This window comes from Manis pentadactyla, chromosome 5 (assembly GCF_030020395.1).
Source record: "Manis pentadactyla isolate mManPen7 chromosome 5, mManPen7.hap1, whole genome shotgun sequence".
Classification (NCBI taxonomy): domain Eukaryota; kingdom Metazoa; phylum Chordata; class Mammalia; order Pholidota; family Manidae; genus Manis; species Manis pentadactyla.
Window position 1 is genome coordinate 80,145,478 of NC_080023.1, and position 25,282 is coordinate 80,170,759.

General features: G+C 37.3%; 1 protein-coding gene across 2 annotated transcripts in view; it reads right to left on the reverse strand.

The window, feature by feature from the left end:
- The window catches only part of UNC5C (unc-5 netrin receptor C), a 368,757-nt gene that overhangs the window by 116,806 nt on the left and 226,669 nt on the right, over positions 1-25,282 (reverse strand). For both annotated transcript variants that reach the window (XM_036914075.2, XM_036914076.2), the window contains exon 3: positions 13,294-13,437. In XM_036914075.2, coding sequence (XP_036769970.2) covers positions 13,294-13,437 — 144 coding nt within the window. The remainder of the gene's footprint in view (positions 1-13,293; positions 13,438-25,282) is intronic.

The following is a 25,282-nucleotide window of genomic DNA, read 5'->3' on the forward strand; positions in this document are numbered from 1 at the left end:
ACACCTTCAGCAGAACAGAAAGGTATCCTACAGTATGGGAGAATATATTTGTAAATAACATATCCAACAAGGGGTTAACATCCAAAATATATAAAAAACTCACATGCCTCAACACCCAAAAAGCAAATAAATAGATTAAAAAATGGGCAGAGAATATGAAGAGACACTTCTCCAAAGAAGAAATTCAGATGGCCAATAGGCACATGAAAAGATGCTCCACATTGCTAATCATCAGAGAAATGCAAATTAAAACCAAAATGAGATATTACCTCACACCAGTTAGGATGGCCAACATCGAAAAGACTAGCAACAACAAATTGTTGGTGAGGACGCAGAGAAAGGGGAACCCTGCTACACTACTGGTGGGAATGGAAGCTAGTTCAACCATTGTGGAAGCAATATGGAGGTTCCTCAAAAAACTAAAAATAGAAATACTATTTGACCCAGGAATTCCACTCCTTGGAATTTAACCAAAGAAAACAACTTCTCAGATTCAAAAAGACATATGTACCCCTATGTTTATTGCAGCATTATTTACAATAGCCAAGAAATGGAAGCAACTTAAGTGTCCCTCAGTAGATGAATGGATAAAGAAGATGTGGTACATATACACAATGGAATACTATTCATCCATAAGAAACAAATCCTACTATTTGCAACAACATGGATGGAGCTGGAGGGTATTATGCTCAGAATAAGCCAGACAGAGAAAGACAAGTACTGAATGATTTCCCTCATTTGTGGAGTATTACAACAAAGCAAAAATGAAGGAACAAAACAGCAACAGACTCACAGACTCCAAGAAGGGACTAGTGGTTACCAAAGGGGAGGGTGTGCAGTGGCAAGGGGGGAGGGAGGGAGAAGGGGATTGAGGGGTATTAAGATTAGTACACATGGGGTGTGTGTGGGGATCATGGGGAAGGCAATGTAGCACAGAGAAGACAAGTAGTGACTCTGTGGCATCTTACTACACTGATACAATGGGGTATGGGGGGTACTCGATAATATGGGTGAATTTAGTAATCACATTGTTTTTCACGTAAAAGCTTCATAAGAGTGTATGTCAATGCTACCTTAATAATAATAAGAATTACACAGTCCAACCCCCTTATTTTACTGATAATACAATTGTGACCCTAAGGTTAACTCACTTGTTTATGCTCACAAACTATTTAGAAGCAGTCTACCCCATTACATGGGTATACTGAAGGAGGAGCATTCCATGGTGCATGCATTTGTTAAAGAAATTTATACAAATATGCTGGCTTACAACAACAGAAATCTATTTTCTCATAGTTTGAAGGTCAGCAAGTTTGATATCGGTTTCCCTGGGCCTTACTTAAGGTATTGGCAAAGCTGTGTTCCCTCCAGAGGTTGTTAGGAGAATCTATAGCTTGTCTGTTATTCTGAAGGCTGGCAGCATTCCTTGGCTTGTGGCTGCATCTCTCCAGCTCTGCTCTGTGGCCATATTAGCTCTTCCTCTTTTGTCTGTGTTAAAACTTCCTCTGCCTTTCTCATATAAGGACATTAGCATTTAGAGCACCTGAATAATCTAGGATAACCTCTTTATCTCAAGATCCTTAATTTAAGCACATCTGCAAAAGATCCTCTTTCCATGTAAGGTAAGATTTGCAGGTTCCAGGGATTAGGATCTGCTACTTTTGGGGCCATTATCCAATTTACCACAGAGATGACCAGCATGGAGCCTAGATCCACCTTCCTGACTGTAATCCTGGCTTTGTACTTAATGAGGTTTATGTGTTTTTATTTCTTAATCCCTAAAATGAGGATATTTACTGTTCTTATCTCATAGGGTTGTGAAGATTAAATAAGGTAACACAGACAAACACTTAGGACAGTGGTATCACCTTAAAGTCCTCATTCAGATCCCTACTCCACCGAGCCCCAAGTCAGGATAGCTGCCTAACTTTCACAGAGTTCATGGTTGTACTGATATTTAATTAAAGGAATTACTTCAATTAAATAAATAAATTCCTTTATTTCTACCAAGAGGTCACATTTTAAGTATAAGAATTAGGCTTCTTACTTCCCAAAGTGAGCTGCACTTGACAAAAGGGCTCTAGATCCAGGGAAATTCTGTACTTAGAAGAGGTCCATGCTGTAGCTATTTGCTGTTGGCTATCTTCTGCATTTTGCGGTAAGTCCGACCTTGCAGTAGGCACAAACAACTGTTTTACTATGATTAACACTTTCATAATTTCAAATTACTTTTCAATTAATTATTTTACATGCTTCTAACAAATAGAGGTGCTGAGAACATTTTTAACTGTTTAAAAATTTGTTTTAATATACTTTCAAAGTGTTCCTCTAGCAAAAAAAGTAATTCTATGGTCACATGTAGTAGTAATATTTGTGTTCATAAAGAGAAAAATTGTTTCTTTCAATAATGATAAAAGGGGGCCAATTACGTTGTCATAGTAGAGTACAACTTATGCTTATATCACCAAATCTGGTGGCTAACGGGAAATGCCCACTGTGAAGCGCCCAGTAAGGCCTATTTTGGGAGAACGAGATTAGTATTCTGAGCTTTGGACACTTATTAAAAGTGAAAAATACCTGACTTAAGGCCATAGAACCTTTAAAAATTTGTCATATGTCCCACCCACCGCAGGAAGCAAAATTCTTACATTCACTGGAATTAAAAAAAAATCAAAAATTTATATTTAGCAACTCTTATTGTGATTTTTGAATATAAGGGACACAGTATATTAAAAATGTTGGACAGAGTTTTCTTTTCAAACATTCTAAGAGATAAAGACAAATAAAAACCAACCAACCAACAAAAATAAACTACTTGAAGTTTTCTCCATGGTTAGATTGAAAAGCCAAGAATTGTCCTGTCTGTGCAAATCTGGAAAATGAGTTGGACCACATAGAGAAAAGTTTGTTTGAAACTCAGATTTCCAAAGAAAGTGGCTTGGGCAAGTTACCTAATGTTTCCATACTTTTTTTTTTTTTTGCAAAATAAGGATAATCATAGAAGCCACCTACTGTTGGGGGTGTCAAAATAGTTAACATGTATGAGGGCTTACAATGGAGCAATGGAGTTAGGCACAATAAAGGTGCCATAAATATAGGTTACTGGACCCAGAGTGCTTTAAAGACAAAAAAATGAAGATGAAAGATTTTGACTTTGTTCCTGTTACTCTGTAGCCTCTTTTTAGTTTTTAAAAAAATGAATGTTTTGACTACTGTTAGGAATTTTCTGCAAACACGTTCATAATATCATAGTTCATATCCAGAGACAGAGGTTAGAATGATCTGTACACAAATCAGCGGAAGGGTTGTCTTGGCAATGTCTCCAGTTTTGCCAAGGGAGCACTTTCTCACCACGCTGAGGTCATTTAAACAGACAAATTCCAGTGAACAAGTCTCTGCAGAAGGGAACTACAATTTCAGCTATTCTTCTTTATTTCTTGGCTTTGGGGCATTTATAGGACAAATGTATTTGGATTCAGTTTTGCTAACGGGTTTTTTTTAAAAAATAAGTATTTTAGAGCCTGAACTCCAAATGAAAATAAAAACAAAAAAACCCACCATACCATCAACTCTTATATTCACACTGCATCTTTAGTTTCACAAAAAAATGATTATAGGTCATCACAATATATTTTTAAGTTATGTCTTAGGGATAAATAATATGAAACATGTTAATTTTATGGATGAAGAACCTCATATATCAAAAAGTTAAGGCTCTTTTCTTAGAGTACAAAAAAAAAAGAAAAAGAATGCAATGACTATAAACTAGCTTCTTTGCTAATAACCATTTTAAACATAAGCTTTCTTTTTCATACAGCATAGAACATTAATGACCCATTTTAGTCCAGTGGGTTAACAGCCCTTCCTATACCATATAGATAACTGATTTCCCCCAAAATATAATTTATGAGACAGTGTTCTATTAATCGGATGCCAACCTCTCAGAATAAATACAGGCTATAAATGTCTGAATTTTGGGGGCTTCTACAAATCTTGGGAACTTCTGTCCATGTATAATAGCAAATATGTTTGGGAAGATAAAGACTGATGCAATCACGTATGTGTTATAGTTTTTAATCTCGAAATGGGAACCACCTGATAAACTATGTAATGTAACAGTTGAGACATATGAAAGAGAAATTTTTGTTAAAGATTTCTGTCTTACCATCTAAAAAAGCACAAACTATGCACGTAGTCTCATATGATTCAAAATATGGCTTCTCTATCTGCTGATGGTCTTAAATGGTTGCACAAAGGATCAACCCACAGTTCAGAAATGTGTGTCGGTAAACAGGTCATTATTCTGGTGAGCTGGCAAGCCTGATGACATGTGGCTGCCAGATACTATCATGGTAAAGCTTAAATCTTTCAGAACATCTGGTTAAAGAAATGCATTATTTGATTAAATAGTATAATATTGTTTTATGCCAAGTAGACAGGTAGGAAATGAAAAAGTAACATTTAAGACCATGAATAATGACTTCTGTATATATAAACCAACACAAGTCACAAGATCAATATATATTTCACTGGTAATATATATGTACACCATTCCTACTGTAGAAATATTTATTTATTCTGTTAGATACTTACTGAGTTCCTACACTGTGCCAGGCACCATTGTAGGCTTTTTGAATTCATCAGTAAACAAACCACATAAAAAGTTTTGCCCATGTGGGTCTTTTTTCTAAGGCAGTGAAGAGGACAGACCACAAACCAAGAGTATAATAAATAAGGAAAGATATAGTAGGTTAGAATTTAATAAGTGCTATGGGAAAGATAAATAAGTACAAAAATGTAATGGAGTTTGAAGTGGGGGGAGCACAGACCCATTCACTTCAGTCTATCTGATGCCCTTGAATTCCTTAGGCAATAAAACATTTTATTAAAAGAACATATCATTAGCATTGAATAACATCATCCCTTTGTCCATCATGCACTTTTAATTCCATTGCATTTCATATTTATGTCTTCAGTTGCTCAGCACCAGCCATGCGCAAGTCACTATTTTTAGGCATTCAGGATACACCTAATGGGCATATCCCCAATATGTGAAAGCAAATAAAGTGCCTACTCTTGTGAAGCTTATATTCTGGTGGAAAAAACAGTCAACATAAAATAAAATTAATACAATAATATACCCCTTTATTCATAGTTCCATTTTTCATAGTTTTGCTTCCCATGGTTTCAGTTATCTGAGGTCAACGAAAGTCCTAAGGCAGATGGTCCTCCTCCAGACATACAGTCAGCAAGTCAGTCATAGGCTTAGGCCACATCACAGCGTCTGCATCATTCACCTCACTTCATCTCATCACACAGGCATTTTACCATCTCACATCACAAGAAGGGTAGGTGCAATACAATACGATTTTGAGAGAGGTCACATCCATACAACTTTTATTACAGTATATTGCTATAACTGTCCTATTTTATTATTAGTTATTGCTGTTAATCCCTTACTGTGCCTAATTTATAAATTAAACATTATCTTAGTTGTGTATATATAAAAAATTTAGTATATCTAGGTCTCTTTATTATCTGTGGTTTCAGGCATCCACTTGGGGTCTTGGAACATATCCTCCACAGGTCAGAGTGGACTACTGTCATGATGAAGAGAAATGCTATCAAGAAAAGTAAACCAGGCTTGGGATTAGGAAAGTCACAAGTTTGGGGTCAGCAGATTTTAGGTAAATAGGTCAGGTTGACCCCTCTGAAGAGGTGACGCCTCAGCAGAAATCTGAATGAAAGAAGGAAGTGAGCCACACTAAGAGTTGGGGAAGAATGTTCCAGGTGGGAAGGAACAGTTATTGCAAACAGCCCGTATCTGGAACGAGTGTAGTACATTCTAGAAACAAGGTAAGTGGTGTAGTTGGAGCAGACCAAGCAATAGGAGAGAGGCAGGAACCCAAGGCCTTCTCACATTTCTGCATTATAAATAATAGTGAACCTATAACATTATGCATGTGGAAAATAAGATACTATTTTGAACTGCTACCTGACATAAAAATCATTGTCACTTCTCTTGTGTTCAGTTTGTTGGTTAAAACATTGTTACTGGTCTGACTGGTTTCTCCATATACCAGTTGTGAATCCAGGGAGGATTTTTAATCTCCCTTTGTCCTCAATTTATTTTGTTTATTTTGAGGACAAAAATTTATATTTGATAAAATCTGTAAAATGACGATAGTAATACTCATCACATAGAATTGTTTCAAGGATTGAGTGAGCTAACTTGTGTAGGTCTTGGTCAAAGGGTAAAAACTTTTAGTTACAATATGAGTATGTTCTAGGGATATATTTGTACAGTATTGGAACTATAGTTAAAAATACTGTATTGTATCCTTGAAATCTGCTAAGAGTGTATCAAGTGTTTCACTACATACACACACAAAAAAGGTAACTATATAAAGTAAAAACTAAAGTGATTGGTACAGTGCCATCATTATTCTAGAGTCCATCAGTCCAATACTAGCCACATGAGGCTATTGAGCGACTGACATGTGGCTAGTCTTAACTGAAAAGTACTGTAAGTATGACTAAACCAGATCTCAAAGATTAGTATGAAAAAATGTAGTTTCCATTATTTGTTTATATTGGTTATTTTGTTGAAATGATACTTTAGGTATATTAGACTAAATAAAATATATTGTTAAATTAATTTTGCCTGTTTCTTCTTACCTTAAGGGTAACAAAGCTTAAACTAGAAAAAATTTAAATGACACATGTGACTGGTATTATATTTCTTTGGACACTGCTGGTCTGGACTGTGCTAGACATTACAAAATGTCAAAAATATGCACAAGGTCCAAACCCACAGATGGCTCTAACGTGGTTTTGATCCCAGGGAAAGGGATGGGCGAACTGTGAGGTAAGGGCACAGAGGGCCACCTTGATCATCCCTAATTCTTTCCAGGAACTATCTTACTCCAATCTGTCACTGGTAGCCTTTGAGATGGTGGCTGTGATTGACTGGTTTGCACACATTATAAAGAGAAAATCCTTAGGAATTGTCTTGCCATTCCCAAGAAGATATATTCTCTGTGCATAAAAATCAGCTATAACTCCTGAATTGTAGAAGTTTAACCATATGGAATACTCCTCCATCCCAAAGCATAGGGAAAAATTTATAGTCTAATTATATGTGATCAGAAGAGAATGTCATACTCTAGGATTGAGAGCCCATGCCTGGGACAAGAAATAGTAAAGAAGGAGATTTTTTTTTAGTTTTTGTTTAAATCATTATATCAGTTGTTACAAACACCTGTTATCATCCACTGAGCTTTTGCTTTGGGTCTAGAACTATGCCATATGCTTGACAAGTTTATTTATTTAATCTTAAAATAACCCTGTCATTTCATTTCATGGTTAATGAAACTAAGGCTCAGAGGGGTTAAGTCACTTAAGCGAGGTCACATAGTAAGTGACAGAACTAGGATTTGACAATATATCAACCTGTCCCCAAAGCATGTGCTCTGACCATGCAACAGCGCTGCTCTTTTCACATAATGCTTCCCGCCGCCCGCACCACGTCATCAATAACTACAACATCAACAACAGCAGCCAGATCAAGGCCAAGACATTCCTGAGGAAAAACTGCTCACATTTTGCCTGAATGACATTTTCCCATCTTTATCCTAGGAATTCTCTCGTTGGCCTTTAACCAGGCTGTGGGGAAGTTGGGGTTCCTATGGCCAGGATCCTCACTGAACTTAAAGCACCTGATGCTGTAACTGGCTTGTTGCTAGGCTACTGCTTCCACACCTTTAGGCAATAAGCTATTATTGCACTATATCGAGAGCTTGGCCCAGTGCTCTGGGCAGAGGCGCTAGTGCTCGACCTACCACTGGGAGAACAAGCTGGGTAATAAACCCTTTCACCCCAAAGAAACGTTCTACTGTCATTTCTTTGGTCACACTGAATCCATGGTGAACTTGCTGGGGCTGAAACCCACTGGCAAGACACAGCAACACTGTAAAAAAACAACCCCATGAAACTGGCAGTTGTAGGACAGTCATTACAGGGCCCACTTGAGTTCTCTCAGAAGAAACTTCTCCACCTGCAGTGGAGGCTACAGCAGCCATCTAGGATTTTAGGCTCTGCCCTCTGGTAAACAGGTGTGAAGCTAGCACAGGCCTGTTATATTCTCAGCACATGCCTGGTTGCATCCTTAGTTTCTGATTTCTTTTGTTCCCTCTGCCCTGATTTTCTCAAAAACTTATTTCTGTATTTTATATACTCTGAATGTATGAAATATTATAAGCAACTTTAAATAAATGAATTAATAGCCAATATTCATTTCTGCTTTATAAAGTTCTAAAAATAGAGCTTTTCATGACAGAATGACGGGCTCCTCCCCAGGACACATGAGTAGAAATCTAATTAGGTGAGAGGTAATTGCACTTATTTAACCTTAGCCTGATGATTATCTCTACTTGGGACAAATTTAAACTTTAACTGCAGTTTATGTGATGGTCATCTGTCCAGTATTACCAGGCAAAGCACCACAGCTCACTTGAAACAGGGTGAACTAGAAAACCCTCAAGCTTCCTACAACATTAACAAGAATGTGCTTGGTAGGGGTGAGCCTGGACAGAGAAAATCTGAAATTTAGCCTCTTTTCCCCATCATGATGTAAATCTGTGTGGGTGAAACTGTAATATTTCAAGAATATCTTGCCTGGCTTTAGTACATCTGAATATCAATAGGCATTCAGAGGTGGAAAGCAGTACAGCTTTGGTACATTTGCAACATTCCTCAGGGGTGGAGAGAAGTTCATCTCCATATCAATGGGTAATTACCTAGGCAATGGAGGGCTTATCTGTACCTGAGAGGTGAGGGGAGGGCCGGTTTTGCTTCTGCTGGAGCAGGAAAGCGAGAAGTCCCCAGACTACAGTTTGTTTTAGAAATAAAGGTTTTAAACTTTATTTCTCCCTTTGACTGATTTCAGTTTTTAGAGATATTTTGCCCTGGGATTTCCTCTCTCTGGACTTACAATCTGTATATGTAATTCTTCACACACTGTATAACTGTCCTCGGCCAATCACATCTGAGTTCAGTTAATTACGGAAATATAAACAAACTGCTCTTCAGTCTTATTGCATGAAGATGGGGAGGTGCTTTAGGCAAATTGCTTACCTGAGTTCATTTTCTTACTATTTGAAACTACCTTTAAAACCAGTGAAATAAATAGCAAAGTTCATGTAATATGTTGCAAAGAAAGATGGGTTCTGATATATATTTAATTTTTATGTGAAGAACAAGGATATAGAAAGAATATATATACTATTATATATCATATATACTTATATACATATATATAAACATGAAATTGGCACACGAGATTCATCATTTGGAACTATGCAACCCTTAAACTCAAGCTTTTAGGCAAACCAGTTACATATGGAGTGTGGATTGGCTATTTTAAATATTTATTGTATTTGATATTAATGAACACATAATGATGAAAAAGATAGTTTTATATCACTGTACCTTTTTTGATTATAATTAGAAGTGAACATTAAATTCATTGCAATATTTGACCAAAACAAGTAGTTTGTTCTTAAAATGTTTGAAAGTCTCTTTTTTCTCTTCATAATAAAATAAATTCTTCAAGATTTGTGGTAGACTGGTGTAGTCATATAATGGCATATGCCACTGAGATCCCTTTCCAGGACTGATCCCACCTGTTGGCAATGTTGATGGTGAAGATTCTCTGCCTTTCCTGGAATCGCCCTTACTTGTGGAGAGCTGGCTTGAGCCAGGTCACACAAGCTGGTAAAGGCTGGAGGTGAAGTATTAGTCCCCATCCACTGACTACCTATGTGGGGAAAAAAGGCCACTTACCTGCTATGTCTCAAGGCACAAGTCTAAAGTGCCATCCAAGCCCTAGAGCTCCTTGTAGCATCATCCTTTGTTGTACCTACCCGGAAGCTCAATTTCTCCCTTTGCCCAATCCTACAGCCTTCATTCCTTGTTACTGTTCGTACATCACACTTTAATACATTGTGGGTACCATGTCTCCATCTCAGAATCTATTCCATGGAGAACCCACATCAGACAAAGAAAATCTCTTTAGGTATACTCAGAGGGGAAGATTAATATAGAGCATTTTAATAAACTTTGCCAGGAATTCTTCTTAATGGTTTTAATTCAACAAAACTTATTAACATCTATGATGTTCTAAGCATTGTGCTGAGCATTAAAGATATAAAGAAAAATCCAATTAAGCAAAATTAATCTCAAGGAACTCACTGGCATGAAACAGCCTTTACAAGTGACTATAATTCATTTGGGATAAGCCCTGTAGTCAAGAGTTTGGACAAACTGGTTTGGAAGTATTGAGAAAGGAAGACCTATCCCTCCGGAGACTCCTGAAGTAGGAATGACTTTCTTAAGGACATTTGAAAGAAATGCTGCAAAAGGCTCAGGCCTTCTAATTCATTCTTTCTCTCACATCCCATCTCACAAGAAAAACTATACCTCTACCTTTAAATATAGATAGAATCCAGGTCTCACCTCTACTGCTTCTGATCAGTGCAAGCTGAGTGTCTCTCAGAGCTCCAGCCCGGAACTGGTCTTTCTGCTTCTATACTTGCCCCTCATGATCTGTTCTCAACACAAAAGTATGGTGATTCTGCTAAACTGGAAGTCAGATCATGAATTCCTCTGCTGATTCCAAAGTTCTCACCTCATACTAAGAACCAGAGATGTGCACCTACAGGGTGCCAGGCCGTCTCATGCTGCACCCTCCTGTCCTCTCCTTCAGGCCTCCCCTTTCTCGGCTCAGCCAGCAGCCTCCTCTCACTCACGTTCTTCTAGGCACTCTGGCCGATGTGGTCTTCCTGGAGCCTGCAGCACTCTGCTCAGGGCACTGATGCTGGTGCCACTTGCTATTTGTTCTGCCTGAATTCCTCCCTCCCCTCCTTCATGTTTCTCCAACCACCAACCTCCTCCACAGGCATTCACCTGACCACTCCGCAACCAGGCTTTGCAGAGAACAGTAACAGGTGACTCTTATTTTCCAGAGAATGACTAGATGCCTCCAAGCCCCTGTCAGACCCTCCCCAGAAACCTGCTAGATCTAGTGAAAGCAGTGGAGCCATCTAGAGCAAGCGCAGGATAGATTCGTTTGCCCTACCACTGAACTTTCTGCAATCAATACCAGAAAACATGTCCCTAATCAGCAAACAACTAATTACCTAATGAAAATCACTATGGGATGGAGAAACCTCAGTAGGAATTTCCCAACTCTCAACCAATCCCACTTTACCAGGACCCCTTAAAAATTAGCCTTGCTTGTTGATGAGCAGGGAGAGATTTGAGCTAGCCTCCTGCAATAAAGCTTTTTACTTATACGAAAGCCTGTGTCCTATGTTTGGCTTAAGTGTACATGGGGGAGCAGACCCTGTTCAGTTACAGCCCTCTCCTAGCACAACATATCCCCTTTTTCTGCTTTACTTTTCTTCATAGTGCATATAATTTGCTCTGTTACTGATTATTATTTATTTTACTTACAGTTTGCCCTTGCCCACCTGCCCATAGGTCCATGGGGGAAGGGATCTTTACATGGTTTGTTTCTGGCTCCATACCCAATACTTACAAATGTCCCAAGAACAGAGTAAATACGTACCAAATATTGGTTGAATAAATGAATTTTTACAAATAATGAAGGGAATTCAGAGAAGAGTGAAGCCCTTCAATATGAACAACAGCTGGAAAGCATAAAAATCAAAGTATTTCTCATCCAGTGTGACTAGAGTAGAGAAATCCTTTGTGCTCAGAGCTGGAAACACAGGCTCGATCTATAAGCCAGGACATATGGCTGTTTTGGGCTGAACTGCATCCCCCTAAAATTCACACATTGAAGTCCTAACCTCCAATACCTCAAAACATGAATTTATTTGGAGACAGGTCCACTAAAGAGGTTAATTAAGTTAAGATGAGGCTGTTAGAGTGGTCTTAATCCAATGACTGGGATTATGAGAAGTCTGGACCTGGACAGTTGCAGAGAGAAGACCATGGGAAGACACAGAGAAGACAACCATCTGTACGCCCCAGAGAGAGACTTCAGAAGAAGCCAATACTTGATCTTGATCTCAGATTTCTAGTCTCCAGAACTTTGAAAAAATAAACAACTGTTGTTTAAGCCACTCAGTCCATGGTATTTTGTTATGGGAGCTCTAGTAAACTCAAACAATGGTATATGCTATTATAAAAAATGCTGACCTTATCTCACAGGCCACTCTAAAATTTTAAGCAGAGATAGCAGTGAGCTGAGGCAGGATCTGGGTTTTAGGATGATTGCATTTGTGGTAATATGGAGGAAGGACTGGGACAGGGAAAAGACTTGAGCCAGAGTCTAACTGGGAAGTGTTTGCAGTGGTTGGGAACTAGATCAAATACAGGAAGAGAAGAGGTGAGTATAGAACTGAGAGAAGCATTAGAGCCCAGATTGTTGGGACTTAGTGATACATTGGGGGCTAGTGACTTTGACATCCAGCACAAAATGGAATTTAGTAAAATGCAGACATGCAAAGGAGTTCAGATGATAACATTTACATGGATTTCAGTGGCCTCTTACTTGAGAAAATTTCATAATATAGAATCTCAAGACATTAAAGCAGCATTCATAATGCTCAAGATGTGAATAGTGCTCACTGAGAAAAGAAGTCTGCAGTAAGAGATTCAGACTACATATTTTAAGGAATAATATTCAAAAAAAGCATATTAAAGAATCTTAAAAGTTCTGTAATGAAGAAACCTCTTTAACTTTATCCAATAAAAAGTATTCCCCACATTTATTTGGTTATGGAACCCTTTTTGTGAGACACATTTTAACATCTCCCTCGACATGAATATTCTAGAAATTAACACAGTTGGGAAAAATGTGGTACATTATGATGCACTAGAATGGTGTCAAAATAAAGTTTGTGTGGGCAATTTCTATTTCCAGTAGCAAAACTTGTCAACATTGTCCTAACACATTGTCAGATTAATTTCATTAAAGGAATATAGTTGGTTTTCCCATAGCCTAATTACTACCAGATTTAAAAAGAAAATATAGAAACATTAGAAGGTGGCACTAATTCTTTCACATCACTAAAGGAAAACTCAGGGTTCTGAAACAAAAAATAAAATGATATTCTGATGATTTAAGGAGAAAGTATAGCTCAAATGCAGAAGTCTGGGGGCAGTTTTGAATGGGATTCTTTTATGTTAGACCAGCTATGGTCTAAAATTCTCTCATATTCCATCAATTTCTGAAACCCACAGTGTCTGTGTGCAATGACTCACATGCAATGCGCACATAGGCCTTCCTGCTCTTTGTGGTGCCTGCTGAGCTCCAGGCCACACACTGGCACCAGTAATCTTCAGGCCCAAAGAGTTCTTCCACTTGTTGGCGTGAAATTTCAATGCTTACTTCCCGGACAATAAGACCTGGCAAGAGAAAGGAAAATTTAATTCAGGACAAGACTTATACTGATGAAATACGAAACATCATACCATAATTTTCCCCCAGTGATCCTTCTTGATGCCATAGATAACATGCCAGATATTGTCTCTCATCTCCTCTGATTTTCCTCAGGCTCCAGCTACTGGACTTGCAACTTTTTCATTCTTTTTTTGCTGTTTCAAATCTAGATTCATCAGAAGATGAAAGTGGGGTAGATCTATCAGTCCACAAAATTACACCTTCCCCCATGTGGCTTAACTATATTGAAGCATGAACCTGAATTTCACATCTTCTGAGGATTCTTCCTCAATTATATAGGTTATGGATAAGATACTAATGTGCCATACACAGCCTTATGATACCAACCTTCCAAAGTCTTCACATAAAATGAGAAGGAATGAACTAACACTATAAACATAAATAAATAAATAATAAATATATACTGGTTTATACATATGTGTTTTATTATAGTATTATCTAGGACTATATAGCTGTACACAGCTTTACCACTCTTTACATAGCTTTACAGTGACTATAAAGGAAGAACAACCTAAAACTATAATCAAAGATGTAAATCACAAATACATGTATCAGGTTTTAATATAATATGATCTACTGCTTTATAAATATGTAGTTATCATTTAAAACTTATTTTAACAATTGGGTTTCAGTTATTAAGGCACATTGTTTTTCGTGAAAGAAATGCTAGCTTAAGTTAACAAATCCTTGCTATTCTACCCAAACAATGTATGACTTTAAAGCTTTCTGTGGATAAAATGAGAGTTCCTGTGGCCAGGATTTTCACCTGGCCCTGGTTGACTAGGTCACTGCACACCTGTGGGCAATACATGGCCGTTGACTCTATATAAAGAGCTCCACCCAGTGCTCTGCGTGTAACATGGTGGTAGGGCTGCAAGGCTGCAGGAGAGCAGAGCAGAGGCTGGAGTGGTGGCAGCACCGGCCGGCTGTGTGGGATGACTGTGCACAGAGGCCCAGAGGACGGCTCTGTGGGATGGCTGTGCAGACAGAGGGGCCCAGACGCAGAGACCAGCTTTCTGCATGCAGACTCGCTCTGAGTGAATGGGATTTTAGTGACTGACCTGCCACCTGGAAATAAAGTTGGGTATAACCCTTTCACCCCAAGAACATTTTGCTGTCAATTTCTTTGGTCACGTTGAATCCATAGCGAACTTGCCCAGGGCTGAAACCCATTGGCAAGACACTTTCATGCATAGTATTTTGAAATCCCAAATGCTTCTCTATAATTGTAACTAAAATCTTGTTAAAGTGGCCTCCAGCTAAAATGCTCAAATAATTTACGGTGAATTTATTTCACAGCATTATGTAATCCTGAATAACAAAAATTGGCCTGGGGATCTGGTGTGGATAAAATGAGAGTTCCTATGGCAGGATTCTCACCTGGCCCTGGTTGACTAGCTCACTGCACATGTGTGAGCAATACATAGCTATTGACTCTATATAAGGAGCTCTGCCCAGTGCTCTCGGTGACACGTGGCAGGATGCAAGGCTGCAAGAGAGCAGAGCAGAGGCTGGAGTGGTGGCAGTGCTGAAGCAGAGACTGGCTTGCTGCATGCAGACTTGCTATGAGTGAATGGGATTTTAGTGATTGACCTGCCACTGTGGGAATAAAATTGGGTATAACCCTTTCAGCCCAAGAACTTTTTAGTGTCATTTTCTTTGGTCACATTGAATCCACAGTGAACTTGCCAGGGGCTGAAACCCCTGCAAGACATAGCTTGGATTATCATTTGAGGGGTGTTTGTTAATCTTGAGGTATCAGAGCCTATTTCTGAGATCTGCAAAGTGCTTCTTCTCTTTGCACCGGGCAAGAAGGATCATCTGAACAGTATATGTGGACAACTGCCAATTCTCCTGCACACAGTTCCAAAATGAAGTGTCTAGTGAGAGAACTAGCAGGTGTCCCCTTAGGGAGTAGGAGAATTTTCTCTGGGTCAAGAAAGCACAGTAAGAAAGATTAAAGTATTCTTTGCACTGTTTATTCATTCATCATTTATTTGCTGAACAGGTATTTATTAAATATCAATTATGCAAAAGATATTGCACTAGGCACTTGGGAAAGTGATGAATAAAAGTGACATTGCAAGGAAGTTATTGGGATTAGGGCACATAATAAATACAGATTATACAATTTATTATTTAAATACAATTGTGTTCAGTGCTGCAAAAGAGAGGTACAGGGACAGTGAGAGTGAGTAATAATGGGTCCCAACTTTGTATGAAGAATCTGCCATGCGTTTGGCTGGTTAAATTATATGGGGAGAGGACAGTACATATGGGAAGAAGGAGGAAGGAGAATGAGGAGAGCTGGGAATCCAAGAGAACTGAGCACCAGACACAGAGAGCACTGGCATGAGATGAAGCTAGAGACAAGAAAGAGATGAGTTTATATACAGTTCTGTAGACCAGTGGCATCTCAAAGTGTGGCCCCCAGAACAGCTTCATCAGCATCTCACCTGGAATGTGTTGGAAATGCAAATTATTGGGCCTCACTCCAGACTCACCAAATAAGAAGCCTGAGTCATAGAAATGACTAAGTCCTTAGGTCCACTCAAGAGTCGTTGTGCTGGAAGGTAGCCCAGGGAAAGTTCCTGAAGGGGCAACTCTAAGTATTAAAATTATTTTAAAGGTTTGAAAACTAATAATCCTTTTATGTTTATGTAGAGATCATTTAAAAGAATTTTCAAATAACTGGCATATCCCCAAACTTTCACTCTTCTATTAAAGATTAGTTTATTATTTTAACAAATGTCCAACTAACAATCTCTGCAGCAAAAATCCCAACTTATTAACAAATAAATCTACTTTCCTTCCTCTTTCCTGTTCCCTATTTAGGACTGTCATTTTCCTGTTTTATGATAATTATTACCATTTTTCTGATATGGAGAAATCCATGCTGTGGATAAAGTGAAGGTTCGTGTGGCCAGGATTCTCACCTGGCCTTGGTTGGCTAGCTCACTACACATGTGTGGGCAATGCATCATTATTGACTCTATATAAAGAGCTCTGACCAGCGCTCTGGGCAACATGGTGGCACTGCTGTAAGGCTGCAGGCGAGCAGAACAGAGGCTGGAGTGGTGGCAGTGTCGAGGACAGAGACTGGGATGGCTGTGCGGGTAGAGAGACCCAGAAGCAGAGACCGGCTTGCTGCATGCAGACTGGCTCTGAGTAAACAGGATTTTAGTGATTGACCTGCCACTGTGGAAATAAATTTGGCTATAACCCTTTCACCCCAAGAATGTTTTACTGTCATTTCTTTGGTCACATTGAATCCATAGAGAATTTGCCTGGGGCTGAAACCCATTGGCGAGACACATGCAAAGATGGAGCAGGGTTGTCCCTCCCCTCCCCCACCATATTTCTTTTTATTTCACTCTCTGGTGTTTAATATTTTTGGCTGTTTTACTTGTTTATTTCTTTTCTCTTAATGCAGAAATTCAGTTCCTGGAAACAAAACTCTTCCTTTCAAGGATGTTGCAGCAAATTTACAGTCACCTAAGGGCTGATAAACCTGCAGTGTGTGTTTCCCCAGAATAATGGCCCTTTACAAAATGCAGAGCAGCAGCAAATGGTCTCAAGGTATTCAAACCACACACAAATATTTTGTGTTCCAAGATGATAACTTAAGGTCCTACACTCTACCCTGTCCGATCCCCTTTTATTTAAAGCAATTACAGGAAACCTAATTAAATGCAAGGGGAACTTCACTAGGGCCCCTCTATCCTTCAGGCCAAATAGGCGCGTGGATGTTTCTACTGACCATAAATCTGAAGCCTTTTAAGAAGCCACAGACTGAGCCTCCTGCTATAGGGATCATTCATAGTATGAATGTTCTGAATTGCTTGGCGCTGGCTCCCTGTGGATCCAGGAGTCAAGCACACACCGATTTTTATCTTCAGCTTCACAGATGCCTTATTTAGGAGGAGAGAGACTAACTACAGTTGGGTACAGTTGTCCTGCCACATGCCCAAGGTGTACATTCCAACTTTGGGTCAACAACTCTAGAACAAGAAAGAATGGAAGTATGAAGTTTCAATATACCTACAGCTTAGAATTCTCCAGAATCAGCAGCATTATTCAAACTGAGTTCCTTAGGTACATACCATTTTTTTCATTACAGTAGGTGATTTTATTACTTAAAACATTTTGCTCATCAAACCAGAAGCTAGTGGTTTGGGTAAAAGTAGATAATATCCTTCCTCTTTGAATTTTGAATCTGCTTGAAGTCTTGAGATGGAAAAAGCAAGCTGCCTTGAAATTTGAAATGCCATCAGCATTACTTTCAAGGTGGGCTGCTTTGAAGAGCATTTGGGAACCTGAAATTGATTTCAGGTTACTTAAGTGTGGGGGGAAATGCTTTGGTCTACAGGATTTACTCAAATACAAATGTGTATTTTCCATCACATCTGATAACATCAAAGCTTTCCCATCACTGTTCTCCTTTAATAGTAGCATCTCAAGGATGCATGCTGTTTGAAGTTTGAAGTGATTTGCTTTTATAATACAATTCATTGTGGATGGGAGCCAGAGCACAGGGAAGTAATTAGCATGCTTTATTAAGAAGTCTTATAATGAACACAAATGTACATTTGTTAATAGGGAGTTTCAAATGATATTAGAAGTCCAGATGCAAATGCAATCCTCTGATTGGATCTTTGTGAGGCTATACATGAATATGGAAATTCAATCTGATAAATAACATTTATTCCCTATCTTTAGCATAATTTTAATTTCCTAACAGTGGTCTGGCACTACAAATAGTATTTTTCTAGAGATTATTATAAAGTGATCACAAATACATGATGAATACTCTTGAATAGTTATTTAAAATGACATCCATATTCCCCCCAAAATGTAACCCACAATGCTGTTAACAAATATTAGAAGTTCACTAACCTCAAAAATTCTATGTACCAGAAATATAAAGATGAATAAAACATCATCTCCAGCCTTGTGCTGTTCATTTATCTCATTTATTAGGCGATACTGAAAATCATGTGTTATTTTAAAAGATTTTTAAAGATGTGGTCATCATTTTCACTTTCTGATACTATGTTTCACTATAAAAAGCATCCTAACCCCACTTAGCCTGTAGGGGCAATCTTAAACAATCAAAATTAAACTATAGTATGTAAGAAGACTTAACAACAGTATCTCTCCCCAACATTATCACATGTTTCATGTTTTCATTTCAAGGGGTAGCACATTAGAGGATATGATTCTTAATCCTTCTTTCTCCTCTCAACAGAGCATTCGTACTGGCTTAGTTGTTTTTTTGTTTTGTTTTTATGTTGTCAACCACCCCATATTTGTTCATCCCATAATACAGTTTTATGCAGAAAGATTAAAAACTATGTAAATGGTATTGCTGGAATTGTCAGTTATAATATTTTAAAGGGCTGGAATGGCATCCGTTCATAGGAGAACAATTGTGAGTAAAGTTGTTTCCAAGTAAAAAAAAAACTGTGTTATGTGTGCTTCAGCTATATTTCTCATTCCTCCCAATTAGTTTATCTTTCATATGACAAAGGGACATTTAAGACTTCACGTTGCACAGACCTGGCACTCTGACTTCCTGCAGCACTCTCCCTATTGGGAGAAGAATGGCAGAGGTCACTCCACCAGATCTCATTATAGTTCATTCACAGTTAGGATGCGGGTTGGTGGGAAATGTATGAAGTTGCAGGTAGGGATGTTCTGGGATATATTACGACACTGTATTGAATTAGTGCAGTCTCTCTTTTATGCTTTCTTCCAGAGCTTAATCCTGTTAGTTTTCACTAATATGATCTAAAATATGAAACATATCAGCTCTAGAGGGCTTAATATAAATTAAATCACACAAAATACTATCATTATTTAAAATTATGTCAAATCATAACAAACTTATTATTTTAGCAACTTATAACTCTCACTGAAGCAATCAAAATATGAAAATCTGAAGGCAGAGCTTTATAATCAAGATATTGTTTTATGTTACATGAAGTCATTTGACAATCTTTAAACTATATTAGGAAAAGAAGATAATGTAAACACATAATTAACCAACTTTTCTCTGAAAGGTTTTCCTTGAATTTTTAATATGATATTTAATATATAAAGAGGCCATATAATTAACTAAAATTACTTTGTGTAAGTGGGAATTACAAGATACCTTGCATTATATTTACTGGTGAGCATAATTTTGTTAAAGTTACATTTATTACTTTTGTGATCAAGATGATACTCAAAAGGTAAGGAATAACACAGCTGAGACTGAATGGTTCAAGGGGTTTGCTTGGAAGAATTTCATACCTAGGACATGGACTTGATTTCCTTTTTTATGTATAGTTTCTAGTTACTTTTCCAATGTGTAATGAGAATCTGTTACATTCTTGTTTTGTCTAGAAATGAGAAGACAGTCACTGTGCTGTGTATATCTGGGTGGGGGAACTGTTAGTACTTCTAGACAGCTGTATGACAACCATAGGCCAAGGCAGTTTTTCCCCTTGAAATTTGAAATTTTAATTGCAAGATGATATTAAAATAGAATGACAAATGATATTGCTCTGACCATGTTAACATTGTTTTTCCCTTTCCTTTGCAGGAGTGTCAGGTTTTAGATGTTACAGGAGAACCAGTCCTCCTATTTTTGATTTGACTCTCCAGCCATCATCAAGCTTAGGGCTGCAAGTATGAACAACAACTGGAGTGGTAGGTGTGCAAAGTATTCTCACATACAGAGTTGTGATGAGTTGATAGAACTTAATCCTACAGCTTTGGCTCATCATTGAATTCTTATCCTTAACTTTGGTTATGAAAAACCTATTTAATCTCTCTATTCCAAGAACCTTTCTGAGACCAAAATGGGAATGAAATGCTTTCTGTAATTAATCTTCCTTGCGTTTCAATGTTCTTTATAATGTAAGAAGCAATATTATAAAACCATGATGGAATTAGTTTAATTTGGAAGGGCACAAAGCACATTAAGACAGTAGATGCACAAAGCACATTAAGACAGTAAATGCACAAAGCACATTAAGACAGCAAATACATTACTCATCTAAATACTTTTCCTAAAACATCAAATTTATATGTATCTGTATACACACACAACATGCACACATATATTACAAAACATTTTTTGAAAGTGTAATTCTTAATAATTATCTAAATCTAACTGTATGTGTTCCTTTCTGTCCTTATTTCATGCAATTCATTAGTAATTTCAATGAAAGTAGTTTTAATAGATATTTTTTAAAAAGATTCCTGTCCATAAGAATAGGGAATAATAATGTGTTCTTGGAGATCTAGTTAACTGTGTACTTGTGAATTACAGACCTTTATGATTTCTCTTGTCCAGTCATTTACTCAATAGTCATTTAAAGAGGCTCTACTATGTGCCATGTACTCTTCTATACAGTGATAAAGAAGGAGGATAAGGTCCTCCATATTCCATTGTGGAGATGGTTCTTGAGCACCTCTTTCATGCATGGTAGTTTCCAAGGCAGCCATACAGAGGAATTACTTACGGATCCTTCCTTTAGAAGTTCACTGTCTAATACTGGAGATGAAACTAAGAGTTTATTGAGTAAAGGGACTCTGTGATATGCATTATATCCAATAGTACAGTAACTGGTAAATATATTTGTTCAGTTAATATACGTTAAATGAATGAATGATTTGTACATGCATAGCTATTATACAAAGTAGTGTTAAATCCCAGATATAATTAAATTTCATGGTAATGCAGAAGAGTAAAGGTATCTTAGATGTTGTTTTAAATGATTATATAGCAAGCTTCTTGATATAGTTTGAGCAACTGCCATATGTCTCAGTTAATCTGAACAATCTTTGGGGATTAGTATTGTTATATCTATTACATATTAGTGTGTGTGGGTGTATGTGTGTGTATATATACATATATATATTATAGATAAGGAGCATAAGTCAGAATTTAAACAATTTTTCACATAGCCAATAATTATCCAAATCGGTATATATATTTGCCTGAACCCAGTGTTCTTATTCCTTTCACTACACCAATATATTCCAATATATTATTTAAACTGTGTCTCAAAAAGCATTCTTTGGTCAAATATGTTTGGGAATTTCTAGTTACACATCTTCCTCTTATAAACTCAGGATTCTCATCACTGTATTGAACGCATTGGTCAGAATTTCTGCTGAAAAGAAGTCTGTTTTTTGGCCATCCTTTCCTCCAAATGTATGAAACCATAGAATTCTACAGTCAACATAAACACAGAACCCCATCTCATAATGGCTTTCAATGTGGCTTTGTTTAGAGGTCTCCATATGGTCATCTGTTGAATAAACCATTGTTTGGACAATTCTGAAAATTCCATGAAGAGAGCTATAGTGAAATAGCTGCAGATGGAGAGATCAGGGCAAACAAGGGGAAATGGAATATGTGAGTTTGATCTGAATCATGTTTTAGGTTTAAATACTTAGAAGGAACCAAAGACACTTCAGGAGGATAGAATAGCAGGAAGCCAAAGGAAGAGATGAAAAAACATGGGGCACTACAGGGCAAAGTAGTTTATATAAATTGAATGAAGAAAAAAAGACCATGGAATTAGAAAGAGGAGAAATTCCTGAAGAGCCTTAAGTGACAGCTAAAAAAGTTTGTTCCAAGGAGTGGGGAGACCGTGAAAATCGTAAATGGCTGAACTGACATTTTTTTAAATGACGTATCCTTAGGAAGGTTATTCTCTCTCAACTAGCAAATGAGACTAATTTGATTTACTCTAATGTAATTTGAAAATTTTAGTTATTATTACAAAATTTGTTTTCAGATCTGTGATCTTTTATCAAGTCATTGATCCTAAGTATTAAGAGCAATATTCTTGGTGATCTTTGGAAAACACTGACAATGGAAATCAGGCACATGTATCCAGAATAATAATTACTCATAGTGTTGGGCTTCTGTATTTAAATAATTTAGAAACAAGTTTTAAAAGCCATCACCTCTGGAGTGACTGTGACATACAGTAGTTGGTACCCTGTAATATTGGGGACAATTGTTTATCTTGAAAACAATACATTTCATATTCTTAAGGAAACTTTTAACCAAGATTATAAAGGTTCATTTTTTGAAAAATTCACCTCATTCAGGACAATGATTATTACAACTTGGGAAGTAGACAAATATTCACCTAACACATAACCTAGTGATTTATTTAGATGACTTAAACTCATCAACCCTTGGTTTCCTAACTTAAAAAATTTGTCTTGCTGGGTTGTAAGAAAGAAGTGGACTAAAACCTACAAAAGCATGTGAAATCTATAAAATTCCTTTCAAATATACTGTATAAGAATAACAATTATTTGGAGAGTAAAACTATATTCTATTCACAAAATTACCACTGCATTTACTAACACAGACTTAGGAAAAGAGAAGAGCACCTTGACTGGAAATTATATTAGGCACTTATCCAGCAGAGAAAGATCTGGCTGGTTTTGAAGATTTTTAGCAGAGCTGGGAGGTCTGGATGGGGACACCAATCATCCAGGGCAATGAAGAGTTGGCTATGGTATTTAGACATGGAGTCTGAACAGCAGGAATGAGTTCTAGAGAGCTTCCTTTAAGTTTCTTCTGCAGTCAAGTCATCCAAGATTTTACTAATCCCCTAGAACCCACACGGTATTAAAGTCCAAACAGAGTGGAGCTACCATTTATAATGAATAGAAGAGTCGACTTATTCTGGCAACCAGAATGCACAGCTCATCTATTAGGATTTCTTTATATCCATATTCCATTATACAGGGACATTAAACAACTGAATGGAAATTACTAAATAGGCTAGTTCTGACTAATTTGGGGCAGCATAAGCAAAATTCCATATTTTAATGAAGATTTAAAATTGATGAACACAATTACATGTTCTGGAGTCTTCCTTCACTTCCCATCTAGAATGTGAGCTCTGTTAGGGTAGAGATCTTTGTTTGCTGCATGCCTGTTACTGTGGTCTAGAACAATACCTGGCACCTACCGTAGGCATATAATAAATATTTGTTGAATTAATGAAAGAACATTTTCTCTAGGACACTGTTACATACGTATTTAAAAGATATGTAATTATGTCTGAACATAATTTGGAGGAAGGAAACTTTCAGTAGTGACAGTAGTTGTACCTTCTACCTGAGCCGGAAAGACATCATTAAACACAACTTTGAATTAAACTTTGAACATGCTTGGCATTCACACTAAGAATGGAGAGGGGGTGGTGGGAAGTTGAGTTACCATAATGTCTTTTAGAGCTTCCAAAATTGTTCATAAGAGAATAAACTTAGGTCAAGTACCAAATAAAAGGTTCTTTCTCCCTTTTTATATTTTAGAAGAACTCTTAATATGTGAGAATGTCATATTAATTTTCTACAAGAAGGGAAAGTTTCATTTGTGAAATTCCAAGTAGAGATGAAAAATATTAGCATTTCATACTTTCAAGCCAGGACTATGTATTTTAAACTGCTGAAACACCAATTTTCAGTTTTAACTCTATATAGGAATTTAGAAACAACCACGTGTTCTGGTATTTCCAATATATCTATATATTCTGAGATCCTTACTTCAAATCATTATCATTCAAAAGGGTGAGACAATTTAATAAAAAGAATGCTCCAAGTAAAATGCACTTAAAAGCTTTTCCTTTTTTTTGGTATACAGAAAATATGTCTTTGATCTTCTGTTGATTCCAGGTTAAATATATTTAGTTTTTAATAAGCATAAGGCTTTATATAGAATTCCAGAAGACTCTACTCATCCTGATATATCAATAAAACCTTATTTTGGATTAATCCTTGGCAACTAATTGAGATTATGACCTTTGGAAAAGCGTCTAGTTCAAATTCTGATTCTTCCAGTGGCTGGATGTATGATCTTAGGAAAATGCCATTATCTCACTAAATATCTCTCTCCTTAACAGGAAACTGAGAATTAAAACCCTAAATCAATGGGTTGTTTTAAAGATTAAATGAGATAATTCATGTGAAACTCTTAGCTGATTGTGCTCTTAATATGAGCTAAATAATATTTCAGAGCTAGAATTGTTTATGTTCTACTGTGTACTAAACAACTCCCTTATTTCAGAGGCTTTATGAAACAAAAGTCTGTTTTTCCATCACAAAAGTCTCCAGGGCACTGGTGCTTTCTTAGAAATCCAGACTGCATCTATCTTGAACATATGTTCTCTCAGCCATGGCCGCCAGGGTCTCTGAGACAGGAGAGGACAGCCCAGGACCCCACACCTGCTCTGAAGTGCTTTGGTTCATGGGTGGCAACATTAACTTCCACTCAAAGACTGTCTGGTAGGAGTAATCGCCTGGCCCTGCTGTCCTGCAAAGATGCCAGGACTTGTAGTATTGCTATACTCCCTGGAAGGAGAGGAGATCTGGATATGACTATTAGAATTCCTATTACAGAATAATCATAAAGCTACTTCAATAGGAAAAACAAGGAACTGAATTTTTAAGAGATCACAATGACATTGAAATACTAATAATTATTACCAAGCCAAATGAAATTTGGATTATTGTTTTCTGTGGTACAGAAGTCTTTACTTTTTTTTAAGAGGAAGTAAAGAGAGCTAAATATAGAAGAAAATAAAGAGACTAAAAGGAAGAAAAATACATTTTTGGTCCTGGCTTGGCTACCATCATAAGTCACTTTAGGCAGGGCATTCCATTTCTCATTTTCTTAAGCTTTAAATTGATAAAAATAGACAGTCCTTACAGTCCTTTCCCAGTGTACTTCACATGACTGTTAGGGGATAAAAAAAAAAAAACTTTAAG